Here is a 22,132-nt window from a genome sequence, read left to right on the forward strand (position 1 = left end):
GCTATGAGGCTTTTTAACATGAGCACTTATATTCATTGATGATGTGCTGCTTTTAATGTCAGTGTGTCCTTTGTTGTGTTTTATTGTGTATTTATTGGTGGTGTTATGTATTGGCTGGTTCAATCAAATGTACCCTTTTGGGGGTTAATAATTATTATTTTATTACGTAACCAGGCCCATCTTCTTGCTACATATTGGAAGCCACAAAATTAAATAGAATGTTGTATCTTTATACTAAATACTGTGTTCAGTAGGCCTATTGTCACTGTGCCCATGCATGGCATTGTCCCCCATGTAATGCAGACACAGAACAGGATGCAAATAGCTATATAGGACAACGTTTGGAAGTCTACTTTTTGCATGTAGCAATTTGAGGAAGATCGTAGAGCAAGATTACTTGTAAATTCCTGTGGTCCACATAATTGCAGCTAAATTAAAAGTTGTCCCACTGAGACGAGACATGCCTCATGTCAGTTAAAAGTGGAATGGACATGATATACACATAGTTAAACTAAGTGATGAGAAAATGTATTCACATTTAGTTTTTTTTCCTGTATTCCATCCTTTTTTTTGGACCATACATAAGTCATGACTCATAAACTGATTACACAATTGGCCTACTAGCTTTTCCATTACATGTGTTGGTTATACAAGCAGAATTATATAACCCAATTTGGAATATATAGCCACCCATTAGATGTTCTAGTATTGGACTATGACTGAGAGGCAAACTTCTATAAAAACATAAAATAATGGATGATATTTAAGCAATAATTAAGCATATATGAAAAGCATTTACACTCCTTAGGCCTACTCAGCTCTCTTCACAACCACAATGCTGTATTATTTCATCCAAACCAATCTCAAATATCCCACCTAACCTCAACACACCAGAATTATATGACAATCTCAATTCAAAGGCTTGTTGACAATATGGGAAACAATGTTGGCAAACAGAACATTGCAGTAACAGCACATGAAACAGCTGATCCTGTGACGTACCACTGAGGTTTTTGGGGCATTCCTCTAATTTCAAGTGTGTAGCTGTACCTGACGAAGAGTACATTAGACTATCTGAACATGGCTTTGAATCGAAATCATTCTCAAAACGGAGGAGTTTTGATAAACAACGACGAGAGGTTAGTGAATCATTAATCGCCACGAAACTCACTTTCGAAAGGTAGCTTAGTTAGCTGTTATGGTAATGTTAGCTAGCTAGCAAGATAGCTCCCGTACATAGTGTTAATTACATCTAGCCAATGTCAGTTAGCTTCTTGGGTTGCTTTTTTCATTCAGCAAGAGCAATTTTGTAGTGCTAACGTCGTTAGCTAGTTAGTTTAATTATTTTTAGCTAACTGTTAGCTATCTATCAGTCAGCAACGTCGTTGTTGTTGGCCTTGCTGGCAGGAAAAGCTACCTAAGTACCAAGTCAGTCAGTCATCATTACGCCTTAGACACGTATTAAAGCTAACGTTAGCTAGATATATTTTCTTACTTTAGTAAAACTAGGTGTAAGAGTAAGCTAGCTAAATAAGTTTGTTTTCCAGGGAGGTAGACACAGCAAAGTCAACCAAGAGAGTGAGCCCGCCCGCCTCTACTACCACCTGAGTCTAAAGTAAACGGTGTGACAGTTTTTTGGAAGTTGATAAAGTAACAGGAAATTAGAAAATATACGAATAAAGAACTTTTCATACTAGTTCGATTTGACACATTCTGGAAGTATTAGATTTAACCAACCAACCAGTATGTGAAATGCCAATAGTAGGCCTATGTGAAATGATGTAGACCATACAGAATCCCACTATGTCCCTTGACGCTCGATTCTGCTAGGATTCTACGACAGTATTTGACCTATGGAGGACCTATCATACATACATTGTCTGTAAATTCACTACACATGCCTAAACGGAACATGTATCCTCCACTAGTGTGTTGAGGGAATGCAAGAATGTGGAGCTGTCCTTCAGTGATGTCACCAGCAAGACAGACCTGCTGAGGGGGACCAAGAAAGGGACTGTTTACCTCACTCCATACAGGGTATGTTTATTATCTGACCATGCTGGTCCTGTGTGCCTGTTGGAAGACAATCCTTTTTCTTCTATGAGGTTTAATAGCGGTTGGCATCCAATAAATGTTGCATTACCATCACCTACTAGACTGGAGTATAACTCCCTTTGCTTAAAAAAATATATACAAAAAAATCTACAAATACCCTACCATCTAACCCTGCACTCACTAAAAACCCACCACCCTGCTCCACTATTTAAATCTATTTAGTCCTACCTCAGGTCAACAGCCTGAAAAGATGGGAAACCACCACTTAACACACCCTGTAACTCTTCTGACGTCAAGTCTCACACACCCAAATACATCTCTGCAGCTACCACCACAATCTCAATTTTATGTGACTTACGTTCCATCCCTGCAGTACAGTTGGTAACCATTGCTATAAATGCTAAAAATCCAATCTTACTGAAACATATCACTTTTTAGCCTATCCCTCTGTACTGGTACAGTTCTACTACTCACACCACTCCTCTCAGGATCCCTCCCCCTTGACCCATCTTCCTCTACTTTCTTCACTGCCTCAGCATACGACAACTTCTGCACTACTCTAACCCTGGAAACCTCAACCTGCCTCTCGCACCGAACATTTCTGATCTCCAGCCCCCCTACAATTAACACATACCACTACTTTCCCCAATGCTACACATTCCTTTGTCTCATGCCCTTCTGCACACTTCTCACACCTAGGAACCTCCCTCCTACACACTGCTGCCACATGCCCATAAGCTTGACACCTGTAACAACGTAATGTATTCGGCACAAAAGCTTTTATGGGCTAACTTATATATCCTAACATCACTTTGTTGGGAAAAGGCTCTACATCAAAACTCAAAATGGGGCCTCCCGAGTGGCGCGGCGGTCTAAGGCACTGCATCGCAGTGCTAGAGGCGTCACTACAGATCCTGGGTTCAATCCCAGGCTGTGACGCAGCTGGTCGCGACCCGGTGACCCATGAGGCGGCGCACAATTGGCCTAGCGTCGGTTAGGGAGGGTTTGGCCGGCCGGAATGCCCTTGTCCCATCGCGCTTCAGTGACTCCTTGTGGCGGGCCGGTCGCCTGCTGGATGGTGTTTCCTACGACACATTGGTTCGGCTGGCTTCCGGGTTAAGTGAGCAGTGTGTCAAGAAGTAGTGTGGCTTGGCAGGGTCGTGTTTCAGAGAACGCATGGCTCTCGAACTTCGCCTCTCCTGAGTCCGTAGGTTAGTTGCAGCGATGGGACAAGACTTTAACCACCAAGTGGATATTGAAAAAAAGGGGTAAAAAGTTTTTTTTTAAATACAAATAAAAACTCACAAGGACATATGACTCTTCTGTTTCACCACTCACGCCATCCTGTCTGCGTCGCATCAAACGACGAGTATCACAAACTGGAAGACTACCATTGCTCTGCATCCCATCTCATTGCCCTCTTTCTCTCTGTTTGTCCTCGTTTCAGTTGGTGTTTGTGTCCAGTAATGTCAAGGACAGCCTGGGGTCTGTGATGTTCCCGTACTACCTGATGAAGGGCTGCAGCATCGAGCAGCCAGTCTTCGCTGCCAATTACATCAGGGGCACAGTGTCTGCTGAGGCTGGGGGTAGGAAGCAGTTTGTTGTCCTCCCATAGCATTCAACACCATCATGAGGAAATAACTGTAGAGCAGGCAAAGTGTTTATGGCCTCCAGTCCCAGGTATGGCCTGATGTGTCCTACGCAAGGGTGATTTGCCAAGGCCAGAGATTTTCTGAGGCTGACATCAGTCTGTAAACCACAATCTCATTTTACTTTACAATGTCTATGTGTCAAAGTTTTTACCAGCAGCAGTAGTAGTTTTTAGCAGCAGTAGTAATTTTTAGCAGCAGTCGTAGAAATTGAAGTGTGACATCTCCTCCAAAGCACTGATTATAATTCAATATCAGACGTGTAATTTAATGCAAAGACAAGTACACAGTGCTCATCAATGTTTTGACACTACTTTCTTTGGTTTCAGGAGGCTGGGAAGGCCAGGCTAGCTTCAAGATGTCTTTTTCCAGTGGGGGAGCCATCGAGTTAGGTCAGCACCTCTTCAAACTGGCAACAAATGGTAAGTAATTTCATGACTGCCATGTTTGTCAGTACAGAGCCTATTTGTCATTCAACATACAGTATCTGCTTTACTCAGTTTATATCGTACAATTAAATAATTCATTAAACATGTACATCACTAAAGCATTTCCTAGTAATGCTGTCAAAGTTTGTTATATTTGTTAGGCTACATATTTGTTATACATGTTACTCTTTTAGTCCAGTCTGTATTTTAGGATTAACCCTCAACTTTGTTTTAGCATCTCGTGCCCCTCCTGCTCAAAACGGAGGTGCCTCCTTTGGCTATCCCTCTCCTGGAGTGATGAATGGCTACGGCCCACCACCTGTTCCTCAGAACTACCCGTATGAACCCCCACCCCAGCAGAATGGTTTCTACCAGGCTCCCCCAGGCAACATGGGCTATCCCTACCCTATGGCAGCCGCAGGTGTGTTATTAAAGAACTTTATCATCACTATAAAACTGTTTGTATGTTATGCAGGTTTAGGTCATAATAATTGAGAATCAAATGCTGTGATGCTAGGAGATTTAAGTTTACATTAGAGATTGCCTAGCACTTAAATACGGAATAATTTTGGATAATGCCTCGATTGTTATGAGTGTATGAATTCTATTGATTGGTGTCAATATTTATAACTACTTCAAGTAAAGATGTGTCCCCAAGGCTGTTATGAGTATTTTGGGTATTCTCTCTTGTGTTGCAGGAATGTACCCATCTGCCCCTGCCTACATGGCCCCACCTCCCCCCTATCCTGGGCCCCCCCAAAACTGGGCTGCTCCCCCTGCAGGTTTGTCTCCCTGTCTCTCTCTGTATGTCTGCATCGCTGCATCTGTCTGATCCCATCAGTCTGCCTCAATATGAAGCACATGACGCATGGCACTGAGAAAGGAGTGCTGATGTCGTAAACGGTACACATCATATTAAAAAGGAGAAACAAACAAAATACCTCTCACCCCTAGTCTCCCTTACCCCATGAAACAACCCAGTTGGCCTGAACTCAGTACGCCTCATTTACATGTCAGTTGTGTGTCTATTTGTGGGTTTTGGAGAATTGAAATAGAGTTGGAAGTGTGCATCATTCTGTCCGGAAGATGTCTTGTCACGAGTATCCTGCTGCAATATACTGTGTTAAGTGTGCTCCATTGTCTCTCCTACTCTACAGTTACAGTAGCATTTGCTTCTGTATCAGTTACTGTACATGTGCATTATTCTCCCCTCATTTCTCTGTCTCTCCCTGATCCTCAGGTAATGCCAAGGCAGCAGAGGCAGCAGGCAGCACCTATTTCAACCCCAACAACCCCCACAATGTCTACATGCCCATGGTAAGGGACCTGTTATTCTCTCCATGTCCATTCAGTGCATGCACTTTATGCTGTGTTGATGTTTTTAGTTCAGCGTTTTTAAGATATTCTATCGCTGTTTATTCCCACATAGGAACAGCCTCCTCCCTATGCACCTTCTGCCCCTCCTGCTCCTTACCCAGGCTATCCAGAGAAGAAGAACAACTAAAGCTCAATAACCATCATCCCCTAATAAATGCAACAGCAAATGATTAAGGGGATGATAATTATTAGACTGGAGAGGAAAGTATAAAGTACTACATTAACAAAAAGGCAAGATTATTTTTCTGGCAATTCACACAAGTAATTTTGAGGCACAACAATGTTGGGACATTTTCAAATGATGAATGTTTCCTTTTAATCATGAGTAAAGCTTTATTTCACCCCCTACCACTCAGTTTATTTTATTTTGTCAATTGCCAAGTAAATGGTTATTCACTTAACAGATAAGTATTCAATCTTTTCAGTTATCATGGTCGGCTCTCTCTCCTTCAGTCTGTTAGAATGTGGAACTGTCCTGTACTTAGGGTATCTAACTGCCCTGTTGAGTTGAATTACATGTGATGGGCAGTATGGGGACTGTATAGGCATTAAATATTTACAGCATTTTTTAAATCCAGAGGTTTATTACCAAAATACATTTTATAACAATTTTCGATTAAAATGATGATGCTTATTAACAAAACGATAATTTCTATTCCTACTAGTGTTGTAAAGTATTTTTACATTCACGTTCACAGTAAGTGTTTCCATTGTGTTGGTGCGTGGTTTAAGTTTGTTCCAGAGAGCCTTGAATGAAAGATGAAGTTCCCAGTGCTCTCAATGTACACCATAACTTTCTAGATTATTTCTGGCTTGTTATTGAAGGAAGGAAGTGCATGTTGTTTGAATATGGCAATTGGATGGAGTACTGACATGTACCACTACATATGTGAGATTATTGGTAATGTGCAATGTTCCTAGATCTCACAAATACCTTGTTGAGCCTAGAGATGATAACTGGTCACATGAATAACCCATGCCCTAGTCGAACCCTGTATATTGTATTGATGAATGCAAAGCCCGGCTGAAACCAAAACCATACTCTGTGCAATTACACAAGTGTGGGGTTACTAGGCCATGTATTTATTTAGCCGCTAGCCCGCTACACAGTGCTTTCTTGCAGTTGTGACGAATTAACCTGTGAAAACCACTAATTTATTCCTGATTAAACTGAGTTGTAGTGACTAATATATTGACCATATAATTGCTATTTTCTCAGAGTGCATAGAGGGGACATTTTGTACTAGTTTTAGGTTAGAGGTTTGGTTGGTTTTAATTATCTGCTTAAATTAATCAAATGTCTGAAATATCTTGTTTGTAAACCATATTCCTTATTTTGAGTTCTTCATATTGATTCAAAATCTAATAATAAATAAATGTTTATGTAAAACTTATCCAAAACAGTGGTGTACCAGTATTTTAAGCATTCTTTTGTTTGTATAGAACTAAAAAAAGGAAATGTCAGTATTGCACAAAAAATCGTATTAGTAATATCTTGAATAACATATTATGATACGAAACGCTATCAAATCCTGACGATATCGTCACTCCATATTTTCACAGAAAATCACACACTATACAGAGGTATTTCAAAATACAGTTTCAAGAATCATAAGTAACATTACAATTCAAAGACTCCAAATACAAGCACACCAAAACATTCATTACACACAACTGCTGTCTTGAAAGGTTTTCATGTCATCACAGAAGGATTAGACATCTCAAATGATAACACTTAAGGAATGACTAATACATTTCTCCTTCATACCCTCCCCACCAACTAATTCCTACTAAGGAAAACATTTGACTATCACTACTTTATGGCTCAATTCCTAGTTTATTCCAAATTCCCTCCCTTGGGAAAAGGAATTGTGCTTTTTAAAACTTAATTTACTTATTGAATACTTAACTGTCATTTTGTTTTTATGGTGTATGAAGTGAAGCATCATTTAATTACCCTGCTGAATAGTGATGTGTACAGCCTGATTTAATGTGCTTTTCTTCCAAGCACTATGAAGCATGTTTTAAGGGGAGTGTCAACCCCTGGGTGTACAAAATAAGAACTTGAGTTAATGATGTACCACCTATAACACACAGCGGTACTTTGTGGTTAGTGGCTCCTACCCCTAGGCCACTTTACAGTTACTGATAATGGTTCCGTACTATTGCACTACTTTGGACCAGTAACTATGTAGCCCGCTACCCATCCCTCCCCTTTATGACCTTTCAATAGTCTAATACTCTTCTTTGCATCACCTCTCCTTCATTTGCACTGATTTGAAAACAAATCCCCTGTTGAGTTGCCATATTATTTTCACATATCCAATTTTTTGGGGGATAAAGATCAAGATGTGGAGTGATCAGTGAAGACGAAGGAGAGGAAGTGACTATAGTTTATTATTAAGAGTCGGTCTTAATGCTTCCCTTATGGCTCCTCCTGTAGGAACCACACCTCGTTGCGTCGGCCGTAGGGTTTCATTGGCGGGTCGTAGGTGCAGCAGAAGTACTGTTTCCGCTGAAAGGGGGCAGTCTCACCAAGAGTTTTGGTTAGGCGAGAGGCCTCTGCTCGGTACTCAGTCTCCCCTGCGAAGCCTCCAAACTGCCTGTGAAAAGAAAGAGTAGGTGGAAAAGAGAGATAAAGAGGATATGTGATCAAATTTTTGAATATTAAATACATTTTTTATTGTAAAGAATTAAAGAACAAAGTGAGGTGAAGACTGCATGGAGACACCCACAGTGAGTAGACAGTCATGCCGGGTCGATCCTCGATTCTGATGGCACTGTCGATGGGCACAGGGGGACTGACTTGGTAGTTGGTGGGAATCCTGAGGCTAACCACCAAACGGCGTGACATCACACCATCGTCCCTGGGATATACTGTGATGATAACCGGTGCTGTCGTCCCCATTGCCTCCCCTTGGAAAACAAAGATACAGAGGACAGATAGAGGGGATAGCAGACAACTTATTGCAACAGTCTTATTATGTGTGCATCGAGTTCATTGCATCCTCTTAGGCCCAGTTTCAAACTGACCTCTAGCATCAAACAGAGTAGACACTTCTTCAGTCACCCTTGAAGATCTGAAAGTACTGAATAGGTGCCAGTAACATGGTAATAACACTATCAAATCCTCTGGTAGACTAGGAAGAGTTTTCACCATATTACTTGGTTACATCAATGCAATACTTTCAGATATGCACATTACATCGGTGGCTCAATTCAATCCGTAGCGCTTAAGACCTGCGCTACAGCGGTTAGTTAGAGGCAATGTTAACGCATTCACGGTAAGCGCTGCACGTCAGCTCAATCAGGAAATGTCCTTCAAATTTCAATCGCGCTATAGCGCTGAACTTCAGCGATATGGATTGAGTCGAGCCCCTAGATCTTTATGAGCTTAGGGCTCATTAAAGATGTGTCCACATGTGAAGTCCACTGACTGACAGGCCCTGCTCTCTGATTGGCTCACCTTGGTCGTTGCTTCCCCCAATGTACACGAGAAGCTTCCTCACTAGCTCCCCTGTCACCTGGTCAAAGGTCCGCCCCTCTGAGCTCACTGAGGCATACTTTGCACCATCGTACCTCCGCACCTCGTAGCTGACCCCCTCCTGGGGAAGAGAGCGGGAGGCAAAACGTGATTCACCAATGACACACATGTTGACAAACTGTTCAGAGGGAAGGACGCCACACACTACTTGGGGGTTAGAGGGGGGTGGGGCTGGGGGTGCTGTGATTGGCGATATGCAATGGGCAGAATCTGTGCTCACTGATGCCGGTGAAACACTTGGAGTGGAAACTAACAGAGGACAGCCAAATACCCCCAGAAAAGGATTGAGATCAAAAATATTACGCTGATTTGATTCCAGTCCTTTCCGGCTCTGCTCTCAGGGCCCCGCAGTGTTTAATGAAGCCTAAAGAGAATAATGGGACAGAGATGCCTGTTCTTACATAAGACCAAACCATAGGCGCCGCACACACACACACACGGCAGAGTGGGGTTAATGCGGTGTGTACACACACTCACTGACTTGCTGCCTGTTCTTATACATGTTATGATGTACTTGTCCTAAGAGGAAGGCTTATGCTGAGAAATATCAACCATTAAATAACAGAGGAACGTTACGTTTCACAATAATCACTCATTCCATAACCAGTCTTGAGTAAATCTGTTCCACTGAAAGGGACCTCAATGAAGGCCACATTTTTGAAAGCACCAATTTTTTTGTTCAGATCCATTCCACTAAGTTATCCCTTGTTTTAAATCACTCACGCTGAATACGAATGCCTGCTACATGACTAGACATATAATGCAATCTAAATACTACATTATGCACTGAAAACACTATTTAAAAGTAGGACTGGATGACAACATAATGATGTTGGTTTCCAATATTAGGGTTGTTTTCCTAAAGAAGTGAAATCTGCTTCGTGTTTTGTTTCCTTGCCACGACACTACGCTGGTCTAATTGGGATGTCAAGAACTCGTTCATAGTGCTTCTGACTGGTGTTTGGTGTTCATATTGATGAAGGCGTTGTGGCTGCAACCCATCCTTGAGACTGTGGAGTAAATGTAAATGTAAGCTCATAGGAAATAACAGTAGATGGATGGGATGACAGTAATGCCATATCTTTAACACGTTTTCTTACTTCACTGCAATTATGCTATGATGTGTCACTGGTGTCAACTGGCCCACTGCATAGTCATTCCCATTGTGTTGTTCCACAATTTTTGTTATTTTGGCTCTGTACTCCAGCACTTTGGATTTGAAATGATACACTGACTATGAGGTTAAAGTGCAGATTGTCTGCTTGAGGGTATTTTCATCCATGTTGGGTGAACCATTTAGATACAGCACTTTTTGTACATAGTCCACAAATTTTAGGGGACCAAAAGAATTGGGACAAATTCACTGATATGTGTATTAAAGTATTAAAAAGTTAAGTATTTGGAAACGTTCTATTCTTATTTACAATAAAATTATCCAAAAGTGCTGGAGTACAGAGCCAAAACAACAACAAAATTCACTGTCCCAATAGTTTGGAGCCCACGGTATATGTCACTGTGACCAACATTAACAATACATGTAGGTGACATGTTCCAACAGCAATAATTGAAGCTTTGTTCCTGAGTTCAGTCTAAAGGTGCAATTAGCGTGTGTGCTTAGCTGGAATCCTGCAACCTTCGTATATAATTAATCTGTGTCTCAGCTGGCTAGACGTGGGCCATAATTATTGTGGATGTGCTAATATTAGCAATTAATTTCATATTCAACCCGCTCTCTTTCTTTTTCTAACTTTTAAACAAATGGTTTTAATTGATTTGAATGTCATGTGAAGTTTGTAAACCTCTCACACAGAGAAGTTGACATTTCAATCTTACATGACAACTATGGCCTCTATAACCATTCAGTTGGCTTGGAGTATGAGCCTGTCTTGTGTATCAAGAAATAGACAATGTGCTGTCATTATATAATAAGCATATTGTGCTGTCAACTTGTCCATCTTATCAAATGTCTTGTCATTACTAAACAATGCATGGTGCCAAGTAAGATCATTTCAGAGGAATTAAAACATTGCGTAAATGATAAATGTAACCGCTCTCAAATGCACAGACAGAGAAAGGACACAAGGACTGACCATCCATGATACCAAAATTATAGTTTTAACCATGTTTTGAGGCTATACAGTGTTTGTTTACATTTACGTTGTTTACAAACATTGGGGTGATGGGGTACGACAGTTGAGGATATGACAGTTGAACCAAGCTCATGAGACATTTATTTTATATTCTTCAAGAATCAATGTGTACATATCATTAATTTATAAGTCCAAACATGGATGTAACTACTAAGTATTCTAGCTTTAAAGCCATCTCCTTCCATTTCTAATATGAGAGGGCCCACCAAGCTCTGTGTGTGTGTGTGTGTGTGTGTGTGTGTGTGTGTGTGTGTGTGTGTGTGTGTGTGTGTGTGTGTGTGTGTGTGTGTGTGTGTGTGTGTGTGTGTGTGTGTGTGTGTGTGTGTGTGTTTGTGTGTGTGTGTGTTTGTGTGTGTGTGTGTGTGTGTGTGTGTGTGTGTGTGTGTGTGTGTGTGTGTGTGTGTGTGTGTGTGTGTGTGTGTGTGTGTGTGTGTGTGTGTGTGTGTGTGTGTGTGTGTGTGTGTGTGTGAGCATGTGCAGACAGTTCATCTGTATTCAGTTTTAATTAAGAGTGTATGATGTCAGACTCCTCTCAGATTTCCTATGAGCGTGTGTCTGTGTCAGATTTCAGTGTGATCATTTAGTCTCGAGTGAAGTTAACAGATTTAGCACTGACTGACTTCAAAACTGCTAATAGCCTGTCTATCACCTATTTAATGGCCACATGTGCCTATTGACAATTGGCTCATTCATCCCCCTCCTCTCCCCTGTAACTATTCCCCAGGTCGTTGCTGCAAATGAGAACGTGTTCTCAGTCAACTTACCTGGTAAAATAACGGTAAAATAAAAAAATAAAAAAATAAAAAATTGATACAGTGTCTTTTTCCTATTCCTCATACAGTCTTTTTGGTCATCTGGTTGCATGTTATAGATTGAAGTAGTTCCAGATTCATGATCAGTCTTTTTGTCAGGCCAATGTCTGTAGATGTGTCTGTCAGCTGTATGGTCAGTGTAGCAGTATACACAGTGGTGCCACTACTGAGGTCATAGGGAACACACACAGAGATCTGCCCCCACCATCTACTGCGAGCTCACAGGTGCCAGGAGGTAAGGTGTAATTAATAATGGTTGGTTTCAAAAGGTCAAACACTTTAAAGGCATTACATAACCCTTAAAATCCATAATACACAGGCCTACTGATAATCAAAATAGATTTTTCTTGAGAATCATGGTAGGCTGGGGCCAATAGGCTAGTTTCACTGCAACCAAAGTGAGTAACAAACTAAAAATGTCTTAGAATAAAAAAATATTTGAATATACTGAAGAGATCTGTCTGTAATGACCAGACAGTTGTTTTATGCACCAAACAAGACGGTGTATAGTGGCGCGCGCGATCAAGTGATGCAATGCCTGACTGACAGACACACACACACACTCTAAAGTTGAAACTGACAGGTCAAGGTGTATCCTACCTTGGTCTCGCTGCTGAGCAATTTGTAGTCCGTTTCTTCGGTGTTCCCGAAAATGGAATTCTTTATCATTCCAAACATCGCGCTCTGGCCAGGTCACCACTCTGCTGCGCGCGTTGTCCCTTTATACAATGTTATGTTGCCGCCTGTGTTTCCTTTGTGAAACAACTTGTTCTTATTTCATAATCTAGCCTACCTTCTTATTTTTGTCCAACTTTTAAAATCACATAAGGAGATTCACTTAAAATATGTTGTACACTCCTTTACTTGATCCTCGGCCTTATTGGATAAGTCAAATCAGAACCTATATCTATTCACGTATTTATATAATATTGTTACCTAGTAGTGCAACTAGGTTGAAATAGTGAATCTAGCTTCTAGCTCACTAGACGAGTTGACGAATTACAGCCACGAATATAAACAACTGTCTCCGCCCTCCTTCCCCGCCTCCACTCCTTTTTTTAATTACCCATTTCCACTTAATATCTAGCCTACTTTTCATTCACTTAACATTAATGATTCCCACCGATTATCATGCACATTATTGCAGGCGGTAACATGATCTAGTTTATTTCATTTGTATTTAGATCTCCACTGCGTAAGATTATACTCGCATTAAACATTCATACACTGAATACTTAATGCAGCGGTGTAGCCTACCTTATTTAGTAATACAGAATCGCGATTGAAATGAGAACCTGTCATTCGATTTTCACATACCACCTCAAAACATACACATAGCAGTGACACGCTTGTGCAACATTATGTTCTCTCTCGCCAGCTGTGTGTCAAAGTAATTCCATGTCTTGGTATGAATGGAGGAGTGGGGTGTAGAGACGCGTGTTATTTTGCGACTTTATAACAATATAATTTGACGCTATCTGTTGGTGTGCCACTATGCATTACATTCCCACAACATGCATGTGGACGCTGGGTGCTGCCGCTCTATGTGCAAGCATATTTCTTGTCCCTATGTGTCACAGTGCTGCGTAGCTCTAGGGTCAATCTATTTAAACCCACACAGAAGACAATCTTAGTCACCGTGTAACAAATGGAATGGGGAGAGTTACGCAGCTACATAGATTTAACTATGAAAAGGGGATGGATGAATAGAAGAGAATGAATAGTCCAATAGGGCCAATCCAGGATGAAAACATAGCAGCAAAGGTCAAAGAACGAAAAAACAGTTCCCAGAAGGTAATACATGTTTCTCGTATAAAAATAAAATGGCAAAAGACTGCAGAGAAAAATGTAGTGGAGTTGGTAGAAATGCCAGTTGCCATGGACACAATGAAACAAATGAATCTGCCAGTACAAAGCAATACAACTCCTATCTGCTGTTTTCCATTGTGCTGGTAATACTCTTCTTATAAAACGCCCACATGAGACAAAATAATGCATATAGTTATACTTCTCTTATGCATGTCCTAGCATTATCTAAGACCTTTCCTTTATTTCACTGTTGGCTGGTCTTCACACTGTTTAAACCACTGGCCAAAAGGTAGTGAAGAACAAAACATGTAAAATATCAAAGGCCACGCAATGATCCATCCATCTGATTTATCATACCCTTTGTAATGCTTAATATTTTAATTAACCAGGAATTTTAATTGCCTGATGTCCTTTAAAATATAAATATGACTGAATTAGTTCTCATCAGTTTTATCTGCCGAGTATGAGTGCTTTACCTGAACATCATACATTGCTCCAAGTAAACCTTACTGAATTGAGGTCAAAAGGGATATCATTATTTAATTGCTTATATTTTATTAGCAGATTATTAACAGGCACTAGCAGCATACGGATTGCAAGAAAAGTGTGATGTCATGGTGACCCGATAAAAGTGATTAATACTTTAATTGGCTAAATTTGTCCCATTGTATTTACAAAGATTTTAATTACAGCCATTGTCTTGAGACAGAAAGTGAGGAGTGGTAGGGAGAGCTGGGAATCTCATATTTCTAATAGCTTTGATCCTCCCTTGCATAAAATCACAATTCACAGTCCTTCATCTCTTCCTCTGTTTTGTAAAAGAGCAAAATAGCATTAGGTCCAGCGTGATGATTTACAACCCTCTGGTGTTGTACGAGAGTCTTCTCCCATCCCTTCTCTCACTTCTCCCAGCCCTTCCCTCCAGGCTGAGTGGGCAGCCTGAGCCCCACAATTCCTGCCATCTCCTCTGTGTCACGCTGCCCTTTCCCATGGTACATGTCGTAGAGAGCCATGTGTTGCCGGGTGGAGGTGAGCAGACAGAGGTAGCTGTGCGAAGCATGGAGGGCCTCCTCCTGAGCACGACAATATCTCTCCCCAGTGATCTAAAAGAACGGGCAGAATTAAGATAAAAAGCATGTATAAACCATGCATAACAATGACACTAACGTCACCATCTTGAAGGTGAATTTATGCAGCAATTACACTTGCAAATAGATATGATACATTTACTAAAGAAATATAAAGTGCCTAGTGAAAGTAAACACCCCCCTTGTCTTCACATTTTGCTGCCTTAAAATAAAATCTAAAAGGGATTAAATTAGATTTTTCCCCCTACAGAGCTACACAACCTACAATACTGTACAATTTCAAAGTGAAAGAAAGTTATAGAACATTTTCCAAATTAATAAACAAATACAAGATGTCTTGATTGTGTGTCTTCACACCCCAGAGTTAACCTCTCTGCGAGTAAGGCTAGTTTCCTGAATTTCCGCCTGTCTGACGTGCCCAAAGTAAACTGCATGTTACTCAGGCCCAGAAGCTAGGATATGCATATAATTGGTAGAATTGGATAGAAAACTAATCATGTCTGAGTATAACAGAAGTGATACAGCAGGTGAAAACCCGAGGAAAATCGATCCGGAAAATTTGTTTTTGGAGCTCCGAATGCCTTCCAATGCAATGCTATTGAAAGATCTAATTTTCACCTCCCAAATTGCAGTTCCTATGGCTTCCAGTAGATATCAGTCTTTATACAAGGTTTTAGGCTTGTTTTTTTGAAAAATGAAGAAGTATTTGTAGTCTTTCCAAGTTGAGCGTCAGGGCAAAAGTAGACTTTTTGTGCCATGAACGTGGGTGCGCTCTTCGTTCTTTTCCTTTGCCATTAAACATAGTAATCTCCATCTGAAATATTATCGTTTATTTAGATATTAGACAACCTGAGGATTAATAAAAACATCGTTTGACTCGTTTGGACGAACTTTGCTGGTAACTTTTTGGAATCCTTTGTATGCATGTTGAAGGACTGGATTATTGAATTCAATGGCGCCAACTAAACTGCGTTTTTGGGATATAAAGAAGAACTTTATCGAACAAAACGACCATTCATTGTGTAGCTGGGACCCTTGGAATTGCAAACAGAGGAAGATCTTCAAAAGTAAGTGATTTATTTTATCGCTATTTGCTATTTCGTGACACCTGTGCTGGTTTGGAAAATATGCCAATGTGAGGCACGGTCCTCAGACAATCGAATGCTATGCTTTCGCCGTAAAGCCTTTTTGAAATCTGACAACACAGTTCGATTACCAAGATTCTAAGTTAAAGAATCATGTTTGACACTTGTATTTTCATGAATGTTTAATATTACGATTTTGTATTTTGAATGTGGCGCGCTCTGATTTCACCGGATGTTGTCGAATTTGATCCCGCTAGCAGGATCTCCGCACTAAGAGGTTTAATACTTGGTGGAAGCATCTTTGGCAACCATTACAGCTGTGAATAACTTTCATTAAGATTCTACCAACTTCACACAACTCTTAAGGTAAAAATACTGCATAGCTATAGTTTTTAAATCAACATTTCTCAAGCTCAGTAAATTTGGTTGTGAATCATTGATGGACAGCAATATGTAAAATCTTAAATCTGCTTAAAAATAATTTAAAAAATTAAATTATATAAAAAAAATCTAAATCTGAGACAAGTCAGGACTGAGACTGGGCCATTCAGGAACATCAACCACTTTTGAAAGCCATTCTGGTGTGTCTTTTGCATTAAAATGTTTACTTGTCCCACTGAAAAATAAAACTCTACTCCAGGGTTAGGTTTTCAGAAGACTGAGGTGGGTTTTTCTGTAGCTTTTTGCCTGGGCTGTGCTCCTTTCATATGTCTTTTGATCCTAACAAACTTCCCAGTCCCTGCCGGTGACAAGCATACCCATAACATGATGCTGCCACCACAATACTTGAAAATAGAGATGGTTTCACTCGTGACGCAACAGGAACCGGGATTGGTCGGACCAGGCAATGTTTTACCACTCCTCAATTGTCCAGTATTGGTGATCACGTGCCCACTGGAGCCGCTTCTTCTTGTTTTAAGCTGATAGGAGTGGAACCCGGTGTGGTCGTCTGCTGCAATAGCCCATCTGTGAAAATTAGGAGTATGTTGTGTAGACCTGTTGTGAGTTCCGAAATGCCGTTCTGCACACCACCGTTATTTCCCTGTTTGTGGCCCACATGCTAGCTTGCACGATTCTTGCCATTTTCCTTCAACCTCTCTCAACGAGCTGTTTTTGCCCACAGGACTGCCGCTGACTGGATGTTTGTCGCTCCATTCTTGGTAAACCCTAGACACTGTCATGCGTGAAATGCCCAGGAGGCCGGTCGCTTCTGAGATACTGGAACCGGTGTGATTGGCACCGACGATTATACCATGTTCAAAGTAGCTTAGGTCACTCGTTTGGCCAATTCTAACGTTCAATCAAACATTAAAATGAATGCCTTGATGCCTGTCTGCCTGCTTTATATAGCAACCCATGGCCACGTGACTCACTGTCTCTAGGAGCTAACCATTTTCTTGAACAGGGTGGTGTACCTAATAAACTAGCAACTGAGTGCATGTAACCTGAAGAGTTGGAAAAAGTTGGTAGAATCTTATTCCAAATGATTCACAGCTGCCCAAGGTGATTCCACCAAGTATTAACTCAGGGGGTTGGAGACTTGTCCAACTTATGTTTTTTTCATTCTTTCAATTTTAAAATGAGGAGTAGGTTGCTAGATCTGTAGAAAAAAATATTTAATCCATTGTTAGATTGAATTTAAGGCAGTAAAATGTGAAAAAAGTTCAAGGAGGTGTATACTTTCTAAAGGAAAGGGGATACCTAGTCAGTTGCACAAATGAACGCATTCAACTGAAATGTGTCTCCCGCATTTAACCCAACCACTGAATCAGAGAGGTGCGGGCGGCTGCCTTAATCGATGTCATCGGCGCCCGGGGAGCAGATGTTGTTGGACTATATAATAACAGAGTTTGGAATCAACAGGATCCTGAACAGCTTCTACCGCCAAGCCATAAGATTGCTGTTGTGTTTTTACTCTGAGAATTAGAACCTAACGTACACTATGATGAACTCAAACCAAGTTTATTCTTCCCAGAGGATCAATACAGCTGCCTTAGACAAAGACATTGTATACACAAGCACTGATATTTAACCCTTTCTCTTACGCTGAGTCTCCTCCTACACATCTGAACAAACATTGCATCTATATTGCTAGGCAGGAAACTAAGTGATACGTGCCAGAAACTTTTCTTTCTCCCGTAACGTGACCTGACCTCGACCCCCTTCATCACTAATCCATGGCGCTCTCCCCTTATCAATGCCTACCATGTGATCGCTTTCCCTACACTCAGAACATTCCAAGCTTAATTGCACCCACTATATACTTTCCTCCTACAGATAACCATTAACCTCTGGTGTAGCCCCTCGGCTATGGCACCCCTCCGGTCTCTACTACAACTAATGATTAATAACATTTGAAGTTCAGAAATCCAAACATATCACTGCTAAATAGCTAATCAAATGGCTACCCGGACTACCTGCATTGACCCTTCTTTGCACCAACTCTCTTACACTGACGATGCACACACTGGACTCTACCCAGACACACTTTACATCCCAACACACACGCACACTGACTTTCATACTCTCCACATAGCTGATGCTACTGTCTTATTACCCATCGTATTGCTTAGTCACTTTACCCCTACCTATACGCAAGCTACCTCAATTACCTCTTACTCCTGCACATCGACTCGCTGGTACTACTTCCTGTATATAGCCATGTTATTATTTTTATTCACAGTGTATTTATTCCTTGTGTCAAAATGTCATTTACGCCTCCCGGGTGGCACAGTGGTCTAGGGCACTGCATCGCAGCGTGTAGTCAAATTCAGGTCTTGATTGGTCAAATAGTGCTCTTTGACGTGTATCTTTTTTTGATACATGTTCAATAGAAATCCTGGTTGAGAATGAAACGACTGAACAAATGAACAACAAAACAGCACAACAAGTAAGTGAAAGAAATAGGTTTTGATTATGTTTTACTGGTAACGTAAATGCAGCAAAATAACTTTTTGGTCAATGTGTGTGTAACCTTTATTTAACTAGGCAAGTCAATTAAGAACAAATTCTTATTTACAATGACGGCCTACCCCGGACGACGCTGAGCCAATTGTGTGCGTCCCTATGGGACTCCCAATCACGGCCGAATGTGATACAGCCTGGATTCAAACCAGGGACTGTAGTGACACCTCTTGCACTGAGATGCAGTGCCTTAGACCACTGCGTCCATGTGTGTGTGTTAACTATTTAACTGTACTGGAATGCTTAAAAGGGCGCAAACATTTTAAATATCAGTTATCTGTATCGTTTTCTTTTGGCAAGGAAAATATAGGATATCGGCCAAAAATGTCATATCGGTGCATCACTAAATTAAATGTGAAATATTTTGGCCTAATGTTATTTTCAATTTGTTACCTAGTTGTTATCCTGCCTTTTCAGGGACCCCAAAGCTCTCTGAAGCGTCTGCTGTTGAGAATCACTGTACATTTCTGCAGCAAATGAACATTGACAATGGATAATTATTAATTTCATGCCGGTAGTCCTGCAATATCTAGGCCTAATAATAGTGCATAGGAGGAAAAGTAGCACTAATATTAACGTTAGACACACAAGCTCGTGACGGTCACCTTGGCTTGGTTAGCCAGCTACTAGTAACGTTAGGGTCAATGATACTAACTTGGTGTTGCCATTGGATAACGTTAGCTTATCACTGTAATTTAGCAAATTAGTCCCATAACAAAGCCACGAATGCGGCTTATTCTTGAAGATAACCCGTTCCAGGATGGCTAAATTGTGGCTGGGGTCGCTAACACATTTTTAACCACGGCAATCTAGCTAAGTTAACGTTAGCTTACGTTACCATGGTGGATAGATGTCGTGGTTTCACTAAAGTTGTAGCTAGCTAACCTCATTTGCTCATCAACACGACTTACCTGGTTTTTACGGAATTGATCTAAAACATAATTGTATGCCAAAGACTGTTTGTATTCCAGTCCTTTAATCGCTCGTATCTCCCTCAGGATCCCCCGGCAAAGGCGGAGAGGTGAAGACAACGACGCCATGTTGGACTGGCGTGTTTGGGTGCGCACCTATGACATTTACATCATTCGTGCTCACCTACTACCAGGAGCACAAATAATGACATCACTTTCGTATAGTAATAATTAAAACCTTCAAAATAAAAGCCCACGTTTCAAACCATTGCAATGTCGATAACTAATTCAAAAGATATTACACTCAGTGGACAGGTTATTAGGTACACCCATCTAGTACCGGGTCGGTCCCCCCTTTGCCTTCAGAACATCCGGAATACTTTGTGGGTATGGATTCAAAGTGTCAAATCAAATGTATTTGTCAAATGCGCCGAATACAACAGATGTATACCTTACCGTGAAATGCTGACTTACAAGCCCTTGACCAACAATGCAGAGTTTCAAAAAGTAAATAGGAAAATGCGTTAAATAAACTAAAGGAAAAATAGTAACAGAATAAAATAAAAATAACGAGGCTATATATGAGAGGTACCAAGTCAATGTGCAGAGGTACGGGTTAGTCGAGGTAATTTAGGTCATATGTACATGTAGGTAGGGTTAAAGTTACTATGCATATATAATAAACAGAGAGTAGCAGCATCGTACAGTATGTGAAGGAATGTGAATGTGTGTGCGTGTGGCGTCAATATACATGAGTGTGTGTTTGTGTGTGTGTTGGATTGTCAGTGTAGTATGTGTGAGTGTGTGATTAGAGTCCTGTGAGTGTACATCGAGCCTGTACAAGAGAGTCAGCGCCAAAAAAATATGAATAAATAATAAAATAATGGAGTCATTGCAAATAGTCCAGGTAGCCATTTGATTAACTGTTCCACAGTCTTATGGCTTGGGGGTAGAAGATGTTAAGGAGCCTTTTGGTCCCAGACTTGGCACTCTGGTACCACTTGCAGTGCGTTAGCAGAGAGAACAGTCTATGACTTGGGTGGCTGGAGTCTTTGACAATTTTTAGGGCCTTCCTCTGACACCGCCTAGTATAGAAGCAGTTGCCATATCAAGCGGTGATGCAACCAGTCAGGATGCTCTCGATGGTGCAGCTGTATAACTTTTTGAGGATCTGAGGACCTATGCCAAATATTTTCAGCCATCTGAGGGGGAATAGGCATTGTTGTGCCCTCTTCACGACTGTTTTGGTGTGTTTGGACCATGATAGGTCCTTAGTGATATGGACACCAAGGAACTTGAAACTCTCGACCCGCTCCACTACAGCCCCGTCGATGTGAAAGGGGGCATGCTCGGCCCTCCTTTTCCTGTAGTCTATGATCAGCTCCTTTGTCTTGCTCACGTTGAGGGAGAGGTGGTTGTTCTGGCACCACACTGCCAGGTCTCTGACCTCCTCCTATTAGCTGTCTCATCATTTTTGGTGATCAGTCCTACCACAGTTGTGCGTGGCCACGCAGGCGTGGGTGAACAGGGGCCCCCGTGTTGAGGGTAAGCATGGCGGATGTGTTGTTGCCTACCCTCACCTCTTGGGGGCGGCCCATCAGGATGTCCAGGATCCAGTTGCAGAGGGAGGTGTTCAGTCCCAGGGTCCTTAGCTTAGTGATGAGCTTTAAGGGCAATGGTGTTGAACACTGAGCTGTAGTCAATGAACAGCATTCTCACATAGGTGTTCCTTTTGTCCAGGTGGGAAAGGGCAGTGTGGAGTGCAATAGAGCATGCGTCATTTGTGGATCTGTTGGGGTTGTATGCGAATTGGAGTGGGTTTAGGGTTTCTGAGATGATGGTGTGGATGTGAGCCATGACCACATTTTCAAAGCATTTCATGGCTACAGATGTGAGTGCCACGGGGCGGTAGTCACTTAGGCAGGTTACCTCGGCTTTCTTTGGCACAGGGTGGTCTGCTTAAAACATATAGGTATGACAGACTGGGTCAGGGAGAGGCTGAAAATGTCAGTGAAGACACTTGCCAGCTGGTCAGTGCATGCTCTGAGTACACATCCTGGTAATCCATCTGGCCATGTGGCCTTGTGAATGTTAACCTGTTTAAAAGGTCTTACTCACATTGGCTATGGAGAGCGTGATCACACAGTCATCCAGAACAGCTGGTGCTATCATGGATAGGTCAGTGTTGCTTTCCTCAAAACGAACATAGAAGCATTTAGCTCTTCTGGTAGGCTCACTTCACTGGGCAGTTCTCGGCTGG

General features: G+C 41.4%; 3 protein-coding genes across 3 annotated transcripts; 1 reads left to right on the plus strand and 2 right to left on the minus strand.

Moving 5' to 3' along the window:
• Window positions 1-929: 929 nt before the first annotated feature.
• Window positions 930-6,903, plus strand: LOC139565311 (WW domain-binding protein 2-like). The gene is made up of 8 exons (XM_071385530.1): window positions 930-1,139; window positions 1,929-2,037; window positions 3,503-3,641; window positions 4,034-4,126; window positions 4,368-4,553; window positions 4,831-4,914; window positions 5,373-5,449; window positions 5,562-6,903. The coding sequence occupies exons 1-8, from the start codon at window positions 1,081-1,083 to the stop codon at window positions 5,634-5,636; spliced, it is 822 nt and encodes a 273-aa protein (XP_071241631.1). The 5' UTR covers window positions 930-1,080; the 3' UTR covers window positions 5,637-6,903.
• On the minus strand, window positions 5,797-13,034 carry LOC139565312 (heme-binding protein 1-like). The gene is made up of 4 exons (XM_071385531.1): window positions 12,616-13,034; window positions 8,976-9,114; window positions 8,245-8,425; window positions 5,797-8,112 (listed from the first exon to the last, which is right to left on the minus strand). Exons 1-4 carry the CDS (start codon window positions 12,691-12,693, stop codon window positions 7,935-7,937), a joined length of 576 nt encoding a protein of 191 aa, XP_071241632.1. The 5' UTR covers window positions 12,694-13,034; the 3' UTR covers window positions 5,797-7,934.
• A 1,322-nt stretch (window positions 13,035-14,356) lies between these two features.
• LOC139565313 (protein FMC1 homolog) lies at window positions 14,357-20,214 on the minus strand. The gene is made up of 2 exons (XM_071385533.1): window positions 19,873-20,214; window positions 14,357-14,927 (listed from the first exon to the last, which is right to left on the minus strand). Exons 1-2 carry the CDS (start codon window positions 19,999-20,001, stop codon window positions 14,724-14,726), a joined length of 333 nt encoding a protein of 110 aa, XP_071241634.1. The 5' UTR covers window positions 20,002-20,214; the 3' UTR covers window positions 14,357-14,723.
• Between the last annotated feature and the right edge of the window lie 1,918 nt (window positions 20,215-22,132).

Source organism: Salvelinus alpinus, chromosome 36 (assembly GCF_045679555.1).
Source record: "Salvelinus alpinus chromosome 36, SLU_Salpinus.1, whole genome shotgun sequence".
NCBI lineage: Eukaryota > Metazoa > Chordata > Actinopteri > Salmoniformes > Salmonidae > Salvelinus > Salvelinus alpinus.